Source organism: Prunus dulcis, chromosome 1, assembly GCF_902201215.1.
Source record: "Prunus dulcis chromosome 1, ALMONDv2, whole genome shotgun sequence".
NCBI lineage: Eukaryota > Viridiplantae > Streptophyta > Magnoliopsida > Rosales > Rosaceae > Prunus > Prunus dulcis.
In genome coordinates, this window is record NC_047650.1 from 1,535,685 (window position 1) to 1,551,517 (window position 15,833).

Below are 15,833 nucleotides of genomic sequence, written 5' to 3' on the forward strand. Positions count from 1 at the left end.
ATGCTCTAATGATTGGGTGTAAATGAATGCAAATATAGGATTTGGCCCAAAAATGTTAATATTAAAAAATAAAAATAAAAGGGCATTTACATATGCTTTTATATTCTCATTTTATGGGCCCCACATGTTGAAAAAGAAGAGAGATAATGCAAAAGTGGTGGGCCTCAAACATATAAAAGGTGAGATCACACCAAAATACAAGAAATATCATTTTGTTTTAACTTGATATAAAATCATTTCCTTTCATTTCCTTTTTACATCTCCTATTTACATCTATTCCATTAGAGATAAAACAACATTTAAATCTTCTTGAGGTGAAAATGAGATGTAAATGTGGCTTTACACCTCTAATTTACACGTCTTGCAATGGAGATGCTTTTATTGGAGCAAAATTCACATTTACATCCTCTAGAAGTGTAAAGTGAATATAAAAGTAGCTTTACACCCCAAATTTACACACCATCATTATAGATACTCTTATAGGTTTGGAATTCAAACAGTCCCATAAACTACCAAACCTTGCATAGCTTCCTAGCAGTCACAATCCACACTACTTTGCCCTTCTTTGTTGTGCCTTAGTTTCTCAGAGGACTTTTAGCAAATATTTCCCCTCATAGCATAGCTTACTCAAGATGGAACATGTAGCAAAAAGGACAAATAGGGACAATAGCCTTCATTCGTCCTCAAGTGAAATATGTTGAAGATTGAATGTGTATTTTATCATCAAACATTCCACAAATAAGAGAAATTAAGATGAAATTTGTTTCTGTTATGATCAAGGAAATCACCAATGTTCTACTTAATGGGTGTTTGCATTCCCAGTATAAATGGCATTATTTTGGAGAAGCTGTTTATATGTTTAAGATGAGAAACCTCTTCCTTGTAAATTCCTTCAATCTGATTATGAGTTTGAGTAAAAGGTCATATTTAGTGATGTGCACTTGTATTGCAATGGGGGCCTCCTATCCATCTAACTTGATTTGAGGAAAGTTTTAGGTAAATCTAAAATTTGGGATGACTTCGGGAAACCCCATAGGGAAGAGTACTTCAATGGTATAGGTCAAATCCTTCCCAAATCTTTTTGAATGTTTCCAACTTATCCCAAAAGCATTCTCTCCAAAGTCTTTTTATACTTCAAAACTTTGGAAAATTTTAATTTAAAGTACATTAGATTCAGAAGTATCAAAATGTGATGAAATTCTTATAAACTTTTGTAAGCACTAAATAAGTATACATGTGGAAGACTTTTACAGGGCCGGAAATGATTGTGACCTAAACTAGAGTCCCTCCCGTCACATATTCAGTGAAGGCCAAAGCTACCAGACCTAACATGGCCAACCTTCCATTCAACAACTCAGCATCGGACGTCATTATCCCATCTGATTTCGACTCCACGCTCACGCCTTTAAACAAAGGAATCAAAGATGCCACTGACAGCAAAATACTAGTGCCAACGAACAACGAGAATCCACCGTTGGATATCTGGGCAAACACATCCTGTCCTTTGAATAGCTCCACTGCGAGGGCTGAAACAAACCCCACCATTGCAAGCCTGCCGTTGATTCTCTCCGGGGCTGGCCCACTGAATGCAAGCAAGTCCGAAAATTTTGTGCTAACCTGCCATAAAGAAAGAAAATATGTGTCACCTCTTGAATGCCATTTTCCACGATTAAAATAACTATTTAGATTTTTTTTTTTCCTTTCTTTTGCTAACGGGTTAATTAATTTACAATCAAACAACATAACATATGGAACAATTTAATGATATAATAATTCTCGAACCGCAGATTTTAGACAACTACCTTTGAAGGAAAAGGTGTATTAGATGGTGGTGGATTTTTTGATGCATTTGTTACTGTAGATGGTTGCTCCTTCTTACCATCCTAAAAATGAGAGATAAATCACACATAGTTTAATTAGTATCATCAATTTAAAACTTATAAACACTATAGCTGAAGGTGCAAATATAAATCAAAAGACAAACACATTCTAGAGAGACTTGTTAATTATAATTAATTACCTTGACCATTGAGCGTACCCTCATGTTAGGGTACCTATGCAGAGCAGGCACTGAAAATGGACCAACTGATTTGTTATTTCCGGCTCCATAAGCCACCGAGTTATTAGCTAGGAATATTGATTGCATGGAAGATGCTGCTGCCATTGTATTTGTATCTGTATTTCTTAAACACAAAAAATGGACCAACTTAGGAAATTGATGCTGCAGCAAAGATTTGAGTAGAAGCTATTTGGAGATGTTTGTGCTTCAGATCTTGATATCAAAGTTGTATCTTTTGAGTGCCTTTTTATAGTGTAATGGCCCTAGAGGAGGGAAGCTCTTGAGCGGTATACAATTTGGCACCACGTCACTTATTTGCTCTATGAGTGCCAAGAGGACTAATAATGTTGAGAGGATTAGTAGACTCTAAGGAATATACAACTCATTACATATAAATTTTTCTCGACCTAAAAGAGAGACGTGGTTGTATTCTGAGGTCACATTTAATTTGGTCAAGGTGTTGAACATTTTTTTTGATCTTTTAGGTAGGAGGAGCGATGTTTCACGAGGCCACGAGTACTTTGAAGCCTTCAGCTAGAGGACAATTGCACTACACAACGGATCATTTGCTTCATTTTCGTCAGAAAGGAAAAAAATTTTATGTCGACAAAATAAAAAGAAAATATTATTTTGTTGTCGTCGACCTTGCATTTGTTCGAAAGCTGGCTGGGAGGAGAGCTTTGTGGTGGGTATTTATCCTCGTCTTTGTCCATGGTATTGATGAGGGACGTGGGTCCCCGCACACACCACAACGTACCAGTCAGTGACTCAGTTCTTTTATCGTTTCAGTGTGTAGGTAGGCACAGTTGCATTACATGCAACACAGAAGGAATCTTAGCGGCATTACTATTCTATTGAATGTGTATTTTAACAAATATAATAATTTTTTGAAACATCAAGCGTACGCATTTGATAAATAAGCAGAAAATGGAATGAGATATATATCTTTCGGTAAACACAAGAAGAACTTTGTATATTTCTGGTGAGGAAAATGCTGAGGTTGGGTGCATGACCAATTTCTACAATAACTTCCCCACATACATATTGGCGGGTATTCGTAGGATTTTTTTTCTAGACCATTTCCAATTCAAAAGGTAACCTACTCAAATTTTGCATTTCAAAACGAAACTAATCGTTTATACACAATGTCTCTATTCATCCCTAATAAATTGGGATCAATTCTATATTGTACAAATTTAGTTTCAGGCGTGCCACTATTGGTACTAGAAAACCCAATAGAAATAGTGTGATTCAGACCGAAAATAATGTGGATGTCTTGCGAATTAAGAGATCTTAATTTCTCTTCAAGTTATTATGCTACAAGTGGGGAATTAGCTTCGATTGATTTTTTCTATGTCTAGTTTGTTAAGGATTCAATATTTCCAGTTATGCGATTATAAACTCAAAGAAAGCAAAGTGCTAATGTGGAAATCAGACGAAACTATAACTGCTTCAAATACTTATGAAATTGTGTCCGAAGGGACATTACAAACTGAAAAGGAACAAAACGAGTTCAATCGGACTAAAATACAACTAAATGAAAAGGAATCGGATTGAAAAAACTTCAGTTTGGACTGCCTAAAATGAAATACAATGAAACTAAACAATCATAGTTAGGGCTTATTTTCAACCAGAAATCTACCACCCAAGGAATAAGGCAGAGCAAATAAACAAGAGATTTCTCAATAGTTGTCAAATGAAAATTAAAGAGTGAAACAAGGGCAGAACCATGAATTTTTCAACGAGTGGGCTAGCTAAAGTTATTAGTTTAAAGTCTAATGCTCTTTTTTTTTGTACTTATAGTCTCTATAATTTCTTTGGAAATAAAAGTATACATTGAATCATATAAACCATGCTAGTTAATTGTAAAGGGTGATATGATGACCGTTAAAGTCATAAGTGTTTATTAAGGGATTATGTTTCTTAACTAAGCAAACAAATTAAATATTTATTAAATGATTATAGGCCTACAAAGTTGAGTGGATAATGGATTACTAGGCTACATTTGAGTGGACTACTAAGCTTTTATAGAATGAATGATATTAAAATACATATAGTATATTTTTATTTTTTAAAGGCTACCTGACCTTGAGCCCATGGTAACCTTCTTGCTAGTTCTGCCAATGGAGTGAAAGCAAGAAGGTTGTTGAGAAACTTGAGACCAAGGTGATCAAGTTTGAAATCTGTTTGAGAGATTGAGTGTGTCCCCTTCAACCTCAATTTTTTGATAATATAGTGCCACTTGATGGCATAGTGACATCAAGAGAAGTAAATTGGTTAATAGGGAGCAACCACCCATCAATCCTTGTCGAAATTAAGCAAGCTAGATTGGCTTCGGAATGATGAAGATAAACAAAATATCCAATAGTTTGGGTAGGATTTGATTTTAGACATGAACTCTGAACAGCATTTAATGCTTCCCTTAATCTTATCTTTGCAAGCTAAACCCACGTGAAGCAATGGAGGGAAGAAAGATCCTTTCTGATAATTTGGACCCACTCCCACGTGGCCACCGTTCGGATTTCTATTGGATATTTAAATCTGCACCGCCCAATCCTTTTCCTTTTGAAAACAAAGCTCCAAGCCTAATTTTGCCGTTTATCTTCTTTTATATGGCATGTTTACTTAGCAGCAATGTGTATGGGAAGAAATAGAATAGAATAAAAAAAATATGAATTATATGAATTAGGAAAGGATAGTTAATTCAATTCCCATGGGGATATTTGATGAAGTATTTTTCGATAGAACCTGTGTATTAAATAATTTCTTATGTGTAAATAAACACATGAAAATACATGAATGGAAAGCTTATTGTCAGTGACTATTGTTTTGTTGTTGGAATAAGCAGTAACCATTGTGAACATGTCTTTGTGCTGATAAATTAAGAGTATATTAGATTCTGAAGTATCAAAATGCGATGAAATTCTTGTAAGCATTTGTAAACGCTAAAATACGTATACATGTGAAAGACTTTTACAAGGCATATTAAGCCAAAGAAAAAAACACCGGAAATGAATGATTGAGACCTAAACTAGAGTCCCTCCCTTCACATACTCAGTGAAGACCAAAGCTACCAGACCTAACATGGCCAGCCTTCCATTCAACAGCTCAGCATCTGACGTCATGATCCCTTCTGATTTGGACTCCACGCTCACCCCTTTAAACAGAGGAACCAAGGATGCCACAGAGAGCAAAATACTAGTGGCAACGAACAAAGAGACTCCACCGTTGGATATCTGAGCAAACACATCTTGGCCATTGTATAGTTCCACTAACAGAGCTGAGACAAACCCCACCATTGCAAGCCTGCCGTTGATTCTCTCTGGGGCGGGCCCACTGAAGGCAAACAAGTCCGAGAACTTTGTGCTAACCTGCCATATATATTGAACTTCGTTAGTGTAGTTAAATTATACACACATGTAGATTAGTAAAACTACCTTGGGAGGAGGAGAAGAAGGCGAAGGTGGAGGAACTTTTGATGCATTTGTTACTGTAGATGGTTGCTTCTTCTGACCATCCTACAAATGGGAGATGAATTAATATCATTAATACAAATGCATTATAGCTAGAGACTTATGAATATATATACCTTGGCCATCGAGCTTACCCGCATCATTTGAGGGTAGCTTTGCAGAGTTGGTGCAACAAGGTGGCTCACTCCAACAGATTTGTTCTTTCCCGCTCCATAAGCAACGGAGCTAGCAAGAAATATTGATTGCATGGAAGATGATGCAGCCATTGTATTTGTGTATATGCTTCTCAATTAAACACTAATAAATCAGAGAGAATAGATTTGAAGGCTTTGCTTGTTTATTGATCTTGTGTATTATAAATTTGTATGCCTTGGGTGGCTTTTTATAGCTAGTTGGGGAAGTTCTTTGATTTGAGCGGTGTATAGTTTGGCACCACGTCACTATTTGCTTTCCCACTAATGATGGGCCGCGTATGGAAAATGGTTAAGCGATAGTCCTTTATGTCTACCTCTCATTCTCTTCTATAACTCACAGGATATGAGAAGAGTCGACATACTCCAAAAAATATACACCGTTACATATAAGTTTTTCTCTATGCATAACGTAGCTGCAGGATTTACCGCATGTTACTAGTCGGTGTGGTCATGTCAATTTGTCAAGGCTCTACACCTTTTTTTAAAAATAAATTTTTTTTTTTTAAAAAAAAATCATTTGAGCAGGAGGACCGATGCCTCACAGGGCCACGAGTATTTTAGTAGTAGTTGACAAAATTCCCCTTCCCTGTCAATGGATCTTTTTGGCCTATATTTTCATGAGAAAGAAAAACAATAGATGATTACATATACTTAGGGGCATTTTTTGTTGTAACTTGTGGTGTCCATACGAGGGACGTGGCTCCCCAAACACACTACAACGTCCCAGTCGGTGATTTCATGAGGTCCCTTTTGTTCCAGGTATTCACTTTTTTCATCTTTGTAATGTTGCTGATAGCGTGGCACTCGCATGCACAACACAAGGAATCTTACGTGTATATTCTTCTGTTTCTGTATGTGTATTTGGCGCTGCATTTCTCTTATGTGTATATTACTAATAGAAAATTAGATGTTAAGCCTAAAATTTAAACATTCATTTAGATCATGTTCATGGGTCAGTTGATTTCTTGAGATGCATTATTTGACTTTTCTCAATACGTACCCATACTACCCCAATAATATCTGTTTTTTATTTGACACTATATTATGCTATATAATAATTCTTTGAAACATCCAACGTTTAATAGGAAAAAAATGCTAGGATTGGAAGAATCATCTAAATCCCAAGATTTGGAATCAACCAATGGACCCTTAATCATTCCTATATACTTGGACAAATGCCTACATATATGCCCCGTATGATGGTATTATTTATAAGAAGAATCTCGGAGGAGAAGAAATAATTGACATATTTTTACGAGGGTTAATTACATTTTTTTAATTAAGCAAACTGATAGAATTGAGATATATATTGGATTGGATTTGCTCACTTATGCTAATACAATGATGAAATCAGGAAAATTCAAATTACAATGACTAAATTTGATTTCAAGCCAAACTCCAGTGATCAAAAATGTAATTAACCCTTTTTACAATGTAACAAGCGATTAAGACCAAAATTTGTAAATTGAGAGATGCCACACTGGCCAGTTCACATTTTTTAGGTGTTCTTATTTTCACTGATTATAATGGGCCGAAGCTAGTATGACATTTCCTAATTGGAAAATTTTTCTTGAGTGATGCTATTGTCCTTAGCTATTTTATGATAAATAGATCCATTTTCCTTTTCCACGTACTAAAACTGCCAAATGACTCAAATTCTCTACAATTCAACGTACTCTGACTTGGGAGATAGTTATAATTAGGTCCATAGCACACCAGTACTCTTTGCATGCCTTTTGCTGTCTCTACGTATGTGGATATCTTTCATTTCTATGTGTGCATATTAGGTTAAGTTCGGAGTAACCAAACTCACATGGGAGATCCCTCTACTTTAAATTCAACCCAGTCATCTGGCAAAACATGTTTTTCTTCTTATTTTTGATGTGGTGGCATCAACATTGTTCGGTTCTTGACATAGACAAATTTTCTGTCAAATTAAGAGTGTATATATTAAGGTTATAACCATTGTAAACATATCTTTATTCTTATAAGCATTTGTAAACACTGAATAAGTATACATGTGAAAGACTTTTACAAGGCATATTAAGCCCCCAAAAAAAACATGTGTGAAAGCCTTTTACAAGGCATTAAGCTTAAAAATCACCGGAAATGAATGATTGAGACCTAGACTAGAGTCCCTCCCTTCACATACTCAGTGAAGACCAAAGCTACCAGACCTAACATGGCCAACCTTCCATTCAACAACTCAGCATCTCACATCATTATCCCCCATCTGATTTTGACTCCACGCTCACTCCTTTGAACAGAGGTATCAAAGATGCCATTGTTAGCAAAATACTAGTGCCAACGAACAACGAGACTCCACCGTTGGATATCTGAGAAAACACATCCTCGCCCTTGGATAGCTCTACTGCCACAACAGGGGAAATAAGCTTTACTAAAGGAGAAATATCAACTGGTAGCTCTACCTCTACGCCCCAGCAAGGATACCCTCCCAACAAAATAGGAGACCATCAGAAACCAAAGACAGAGGTGGCTGATCGGCCCAACTTTCCAGTTCCGTACTTATGAGTATATTTGGTCCCACATTAGCATGACAAGAATGTTTGTCATAAAACAGAGGATGTTTTTAGTAATAAGCTTTATTGGCCTTCTTCAACTAGAAAGTGTTTAGTGTCTAGTGTTTAGGCTTATTGGCCTCCTTCCTTATTTTTGGCTTATTGGCCTTTATCACTAGCTTGATTACAAACAGAAAGCTTAATGCCTATTTATAGAGGGAACAAACCAAGTAGTAAAATCGGTTATTCTAGTAAACCGACATTAACTTGTAATTCCAGCCACATATTGTAGCTTCAATTGAGTTAGTGACTAGTGTTTAGGGAATAGACTTTGCATAAATTATTCTAGAAAATTATCTGCTAGCTTGTAGAAGTCTCCACCAAATGTGCATTATTTTTCAACAACTTATAAACTGCTTCAATCAAGACTTTTCAACCTTAATGACTTCAGTGTGATAAACACGAAATAAACTACTTGTAGAATAAGTTATGATCAAAGACGATAAACTTGACTTCAAGTCATTACATTAATGGAAGAGGGTCCACGCATATGGACGCTGCTCCACGGATAAGAATGTGTGTGGTGATGATGATCAATGACTTATAATCTGGTTCAAGACTTTTCAGCATAAATGATTTAGAGTGATAAAAATGAAATAAACTACTTGGTTTCTCTCTCTTCTTTCATAATTCATCACACACGTTACTATGAGAAGAGTCGACATACTCAAAGAAACATATACCGTTACATGTAAGTTTCTCTCATTGAAATGGGACGTGGTTATGTTTCTCTCATTGTAACGGACGTGGCTGCAGCACATACATATGCGCGCTAGTCAGTGGTGACATTAATTTGTTCAGGGTCTTCACTTTTTTGATGCTTTGAGCAGGACGGCCGATGTCTCACGGGGCCACGAGTACTTTAGTAATAGCAGACAAACTTGTCCTTCCCTGTCATTGAAGAAAAAATACAGATGATTACATATACGTGCTCCTGGCTCTCTTACAGTCAGTTGCATTTGTTCCATAGCTTGGAGAGCCTTATGGACATTTTTTGTTGTGTTGTCCATACATGGTGGTACGAGGGACGTGGCTCCCCAGACACAGCACAACGTCTCAGTCACTGATTTCTGAGGTCCCATTTGTTCAAGGTTTTCACTTTGTATTGTAGCTTGGCACTTGCATATGCACAACACAAAGAATCTTAGCTGTATGCACGGATTCTTATGGGACAAAGTGTTAGTATGAAAATTGTATTGTCATTTCCTAGACTCTAGCATAGGCTGAAAATTAGTGTGTGAAGAATTGTTACCGGATGTTTTGGCACAACTCATTCAACCCCATACATCCGAGGCTTGACATGACCGATATGAGAAACTTGATTTCAGGTAAATCATTACATAATCATGCATTCATTATAGGATTCCTAGTTTGAGTTTTTTTCAATCAAGTATTTTTATGTTAATCTTATTTTTAATAGGATTAGACTTTATCTCTTAAGATTACTTTTCTAGTTGGACTCTATTTTGATTTAAGTTAAAATATTATCGTTTCCTATTATGACTTGTAGGTTGAAATCTTCTTTTACTTGATTGGTCTAATTCATTTGTTTTAATAGATATTGTTTTTCTATTAAAAATTGGTTGGTTGGCGTTTTTCAATAAGAATCCATATTGAACTAATATTCATGTTGGAAAACCAATTGTGGTCTTCATAAGAGTCCAAATTAAGCTAAAAGTTCATAGTTATAATTGAAGTGGGTTTGGTACTCGTGTGCGGCCATCTGACTAGGTATAGGAAGCTTTGAATAAAAGCAGCTTGCATCTCTTTGGTTTTGCATTGTTTTTGATATTGGTGTTGAGCATATAGAATTCTTAAGCAAAAGCTGTTGTGCATATATTTGAGATAAATCATCAAGTTTTCAATGTTTACTTGGTGATTTATCAAACACTTTAATCATTCATATTGATATTGGTGTTGAGCATATAGAATTCTTAAGCAAAAGCTGTTGTGCATATATTTGAGATAAATCATCAAGTGTTCGATGTTTACTTGGTGATTTATCAAACACTTTAATCATTCATATTGCATTCATATGCATGTCGGTGACTCATACGGTTGAGGGCACCAAGATCGTGGTGGCGGTTTTCCTCCGGCGAGCTTGAAGCAATCGTGACCAGCATTGCGTTCAACATAAGGAGTGTCGAAGATCATCCCGTGACAGAAGTTGAGTTACGAAGAAGTCGGTAAACATTATCTAGAATGAGTCTAGGATAAGTGTGTGAGTACTTCTTGTAATCATCGTTCTATAGTGGATTTGAGTTGGACTGAGGAGTCCCGTGGATTTTCCCCAGAGGTGGGGTTTTACCACGTAAAATAATTCTCTGCGTGTTTGTTTATTTTAAGCTTTGCACATCTCAGGATTGATAACTCATATCAATCCTGCTTCAAAGGTTGATCATTATTTATTGCAAAAAAATTCGAATTAGCTTGTTTAACATTCTCCAGGCATATATAGATATCCTACAGGTATTTTCACAAAGCTACTAAGCTAGTGTGACATTTTGTAATTGGAAAAATTGAGTGATTAGCTTAATAAGTTGAGTGACATTTCGTAATTGGCCCCAATAAATTCATGTGTTAATTTCACAGCGGGGTGTGATATATTAGCCTAAAAGGCATCCAAAATGATTTTTCAGAAATTGTTTTTATGATCCAGAAATACTTTAAAGTTATTTTTTTCTTATTTACCAACCCATATTACTTTTGGCTGCTTTTAATCCTTTCAAAATCAATCCCAATAAAGACACGTAGATCAATACCACACCACACCAACTCCTTGGATGGCCTTCTTTCGGATATATTTCTTTTCTAGGTGTATGCGTATAAGGTTGGGTTTGGAGTAATCAAACACACATGGAAGATCCCTATTTTAACATGGTCATCAAGCAACATGTGTTTGTTTTTCTTTCAATATTGATGTGCGGAATTAAGAATTTTTTAACAGTTAGGCTAACTAAATTTTATTATTAGTTTAATAATTATTTTTTGGTGGAAGCTTTTTTTTAATAATTATTTTTTGGTACTTAACAGTTTTTTTATAGTTTTTTAAGAAATAAATGTATACATTAAATCACATAAACCATACTAATTGTAAACACAATAATAATAAAAAATTGAAATTAGAGCTATATTATTCACAAAATGATGAATTTTATTTAAAAAAATGCTTCTCTTTTAGAGATAAATTAATGAAAAAATTATTAAAATTGATGTTGGGACAATCATTAAATACAAACGTGGAAGACCTCTGGCTATATATATGCCTATTGGTGTTGATAATGTATGAAATTGTATATTTATTTATTTATTTTTGGATTAAAATACTGAGCTATATATAGGGTTTTTTTTTTTTTCCTTTCCCAAAAACCTTCCCTGGGCTACAGCCCATGGCGGCATCAATGTTTGATACTTGAGAGAGACTAATTAAGCATTATCTTTAGGCTTAATGATATTAAGGGTATGCATATTAAGATCATGGAGTACGAAAAATGTGATATTCTTATAAAGATTCGTACAGACTAATTACATGTGGAAAACTTCTACAACAATGATTAAGACCTACACTAGGGTTCCTCCCTTCACATACTCAGTGAAGGCCAAAGCTACCAGACCTAACATGGCCAACCTTCCATTCCACAGCTCAGCATCTGAAGTCATTATCCCATCTGATTTCGACTCCACGCTCACCCCTTTGAACAGAGGAATCACAGATGCCACCGATAACAAAATGCTTGTGGCAAGGAACAAGGACACTCCACCGTCGGATATCTGAGCAAACACATCCTGCCCCTTGGATAGCTCCACTGCCAGAGCTGAAACAAACCCCACCATTGCAAGCCTGCCGTTGATCCTCTCTGGGGCGGGCCCACTGAATGCAAACACGTCGGAGAACTTTGTGCTAACCTTAGGACTACGCTTGGGAGAAGGAGTAGGTGGTGGAGGTGGTGGAGGAATTTTAGATGCCTCTGGTGTTGTAGATGGTTGCTCTTCCTGACCATTCTGCAAATGAAACATTAATTAATCATGGTTCATTAGGATCACTAATTTAATTACTACAGCTAAAACTGCACATAACCCAAAAGACAAATACAATTAAGGCACCAAGCTAGATGCTTAATAATAAATTACCTCTGCCATGGAACGTACCCTCAGTTGAGGGTACCTGTGGGATGTTGGTGCATATTTAGCAGGAACCAGGTGGCTCACTCTCACTGATCCACTCTTTCCAGCTCCATAAACCACTGAGTTTGCTAGGATTGATTGCATGGAAGCTGAGGCAGCCATCGTAGTAATTTATGCTTCAATGAAAGACTTGGAGAGATATAGAAAGACTTGAAGGCTTGGGTGGTCTGGAGATCTTGTTTATTTAATTTGCACTCCTTGAGTGGCGTTTTATAGGGTAATTGCCCTAGTGGGGGGCGCTCATGACTGGAATATTTTGGCACCACGTCACTCATTTGCCTCCCCAGTAAGAATTTGCCACGTGGGTTTTCTTGTCCACACATCGGGGAGTGAGAGACGTGGCAGCAGCAGACACCACTATTCAGCAGCCGGTGATTTCTGAGGTCACATTTGTTCAAGCTCTTCACCTTTTTTCAGGATTTAAGCTAAATCAGTAATGGCAGGCAGAAAAAAAGTGAGATGGTTTCTTGCTCTGTCAATGTCATTTGTTTGATAGCTTGGAAGGCTTTCTAGGCATTTATGGCTGTCTTGTCCTTACATGGTGGTAGGAGGGACGTGGCTCCCCTCACACAGCACAACGTTGTAGTCAGAGATTTTGAGGCCCCGCCGTTTGTTTCAAGGACAAGGCATCTTAGCTGTATACAATTGAAGTTGAAATATCAAACGTTTGATAAATCAGAAAAGGATGTAAAGTGTTAATCATGAATGTTCTAGATTAGGCTCTCCATTTCCAGAACCAGCTTTTCATCTCGGGGACATTTAGTTTTTGAAAACTACTAATTCATCACACAAAAGCACTTTAAAGCTTTGGAATTTATTTTCTGTTTCCACAAATTTGATCACTTTGATGGGGTATTTGCAAAATTCCAGACATATTTTGAGAAAACTTCATACTCTCGCTCCCCACCAACTTCATCAATGGGCACAGCATCACAAATTTCTTTCAAATCCTCTTCTGTAAGCTTCACGTCCAGTGACCCAATATTGATATCAAGGTTTTTAACCTTAGTGGTCCCTGTATGTAAATCAAAGTGGGAAGAAAAAAAAAAAGTATCATTCAATTAACAGTTGCAGTTTCTCTGTACATATGAAGATTTGAGTTTTACATAGCATGGTAAAGAGAGCATTATTTTACAGAGAGAGTACTCAAACATACCAGGGATTGGGATTATGTGACTGCCCTGATGGAGAAGCCATGCCAGAGCTAATTGTGGAGCAGTGCATGCATGCTTTGCAGCAAGGTTGGCAAGTTTGTTGTAGAGAAGTTTATTCTTTTCCAAATTCTCCCCATTGAATCTTGGATGCATAGACTGGGACAAGAACAACAATGTGAATTTGAAAAAGGCACTAAAATAAAATATGAATCTGGTTTAGCGGAAGATTATGAAAATAAGAACTCATCATCATTCATTCAAGTCACATACCAACAAACTATCTGCAGGCAAGCTCTCCAAAACTGCCTTCCCACCAAAGAACCCACGTCCAAGTGGGCTATAAGATGCTATCCCAATTCCAAGCTTCCTGTAAGTAAAAGTGGTATCAACAATCTTCACCTAGGCATTTAAACTTGTGAATCTGACATTGCAAAACTTAGAGGTGAAAAATAAGAAACCGGCAAAGGGGAATGATCTCGTTTTCAATTTCACGAGTCCACAGAGAATATTCCATTTGTACAGCAGTGATGGGATGAACAGCATGGGCTCTGCTTATTGTGTCTGCACTCGCTTCTGATAGACCAATGTATCTTATCTTTCCTTCATTTACCAGCTTCTTAAGCTCCCCCATCTTTCTCACAAAACATAATTCCAATCAGAACAGTCATAATGATAGTTAGATAGACAGGATCATAAATGGAATGAAAAAAGTCTCTGGATGCTTAGCTTACAGTATCCTCAATTGGCACTGAAACATCAATACGGTGCTGATAGTACAGATCAATGTAGTTGACATCCAGCCGCTTAAGACTAGCTTCACAGCATGTTCTTACATATTCTGGGGTCCCATTCACCCCAAATTGAAAACCGTCGGAACTGATAATGCCAAATTTTGTAGCTAATTGAACCTTTTCTCTAGGAAGCTGTTTCAAAGCCTGGAAATACAAGAAGGTTAAATGAAATTCTTTAAGAAATTTCTACCAAAACCTTCCCACTTTTACAAACATGTCATATCAAACATATTATGGATATCCCATGATGGGTTACTTAACATGCTGCATATCTGCAAAGAAAACACAAGGTAAATAATGTGGTATTGCTTTTCTTTTTCCTCTTTATATTGCCACTCAACCCCTGAACAAAGTGAAACAGAGAACTGCAATGGAAATGCCAACTTAGGAATGACCAAAGATGCTTAGTTCAAGTGTTCATCCAAAATTAGAAGCCTTGATTCAAATTTGACAAAAACTAGAAAGAAAAGTACCTTTCCAACCATGATTTCATTATCATGATTATCACCATAAATATCTGAAGTATCAAAGAAGGTGATGCCCCTACTAAATGCTTCCTTAATAACTGAACATCCAGCTTCATGGGAGAGAGGAGCGTTGTATATTCCTGATAATCCTCCACATCCAAAACCCAATCTAGAAACCTACAGTCCAGAAGAAAATCCATGAAGAGAAAAGAATAGCAAGTTCTTGAGAAGTAATTACCCCATGAGCTAAATACCAATTTCCAATGAAGTATATACCAAACCAAATCAAACAAAAAAATTGTGTCTAAATTATCCACAAATGCAACACTTATTTGTCAAAAACACTAAAAAGATTGGACCTTTTTTCTTTTGAGCTTGAAGATAAATCAATCAGTGAATGATCATCCTGTACCCATCTGTTGCAGATGATTGTCATAACCCATCAAAGATGCTGAAAGTCTGAAACTCAGTTTTTGTACCCAATAGATGAAAATTTGAAAATTAGACTGTTCTCAAAGTTTTCTGATCGAATCTATAAACCTTAAACACATCACATATTCCTAAACTGTTTTTCAATCAAATTACTACAATGAACTGAAACCGGAAATAATAATTACTACAGTGACAGATTATGTTCTTTAATGTTTCAGATTGGTCCAAGTTGATAGCATAATGTAGTTGACTTCTCATACAGATCAATGTGAGAAAAGGAAATAAAAAATAAAACATCACCTCCAATCCCTGGCTGCCCAGTTGAACTCTTGGGATCTGAGTTTGGGACGTGTCCTCCATTTCCAACTAAAGCAGAGCGTAGCTGGAGATGGTTCTACAATGAAGAACTAGCTTGCAATTTCAGGTGGCATGTTTATTTCTCACCAACTTCAATACTTCTTTAAAGGGCCACTTTGCGGTAGACAGACATTGACTCTAC

At 36.5% G+C, this 15,833-nt stretch overlaps 3 protein-coding genes across 6 annotated transcripts; all 3 read right to left on the reverse strand.

The window, feature by feature from the left end:
• Positions 1-1,180: 1,180 nt before the first annotated feature.
• Positions 1,181-5,889, reverse strand: LOC117613839 (early light-induced protein 1, chloroplastic-like). 4 transcript variants are annotated; one of them, XM_034342431.1, is made up of 3 exons: positions 5,649-5,872; positions 5,497-5,577; positions 1,181-1,617 (listed from the first exon to the last, which is right to left on the reverse strand). In XM_034342431.1, exons 1-3 carry the CDS (start codon positions 5,796-5,798, stop codon positions 1,273-1,275), a joined length of 576 nt encoding a protein of 191 aa, XP_034198322.1. In that variant the 5' UTR covers positions 5,799-5,872; the 3' UTR covers positions 1,181-1,272. The 4 variants fall into 4 exon arrangements, with proteins under 4 accessions (XP_034198322.1, XP_034198323.1, XP_034198321.1 ...); XM_034342432.1 differs by lacking the exons at positions 5,497-5,577; positions 5,649-5,872 and adding exons at positions 1,803-1,883; positions 2,021-2,261 and having other exon boundaries at positions 1,273-1,617; XM_034342430.1 differs by lacking the exon at positions 1,181-1,617 and adding an exon at positions 4,927-5,430 and having other exon boundaries at positions 5,649-5,889.
• Positions 5,890-11,788: 5,899 nt separating this feature from the next.
• On the reverse strand, positions 11,789-13,009 carry LOC117613842 (early light-induced protein 1, chloroplastic-like). Its single transcript, XM_034342436.1, has 2 exons — positions 12,437-13,009; positions 11,789-12,307 (listed from the first exon to the last, which is right to left on the reverse strand). Exons 1-2 carry the CDS (start codon positions 12,590-12,592, stop codon positions 11,867-11,869), a joined length of 597 nt encoding a protein of 198 aa, XP_034198327.1. The 5' UTR covers positions 12,593-13,009; the 3' UTR covers positions 11,789-11,866.
• A 132-nt stretch (positions 13,010-13,141) lies between these two features.
• On the reverse strand, positions 13,142-15,828 carry LOC117613841 (perakine reductase-like). Its single transcript, XM_034342435.1, has 7 exons — positions 15,635-15,828; positions 14,909-15,079; positions 14,376-14,579; positions 14,103-14,275; positions 13,915-14,011; positions 13,647-13,800; positions 13,142-13,505 (listed from the first exon to the last, which is right to left on the reverse strand). Exons 1-7 carry the CDS (start codon positions 15,692-15,694, stop codon positions 13,330-13,332), a joined length of 1,035 nt encoding a protein of 344 aa, XP_034198326.1. The 5' UTR covers positions 15,695-15,828; the 3' UTR covers positions 13,142-13,329.
• Between the last annotated feature and the right edge of the window lie 5 nt (positions 15,829-15,833).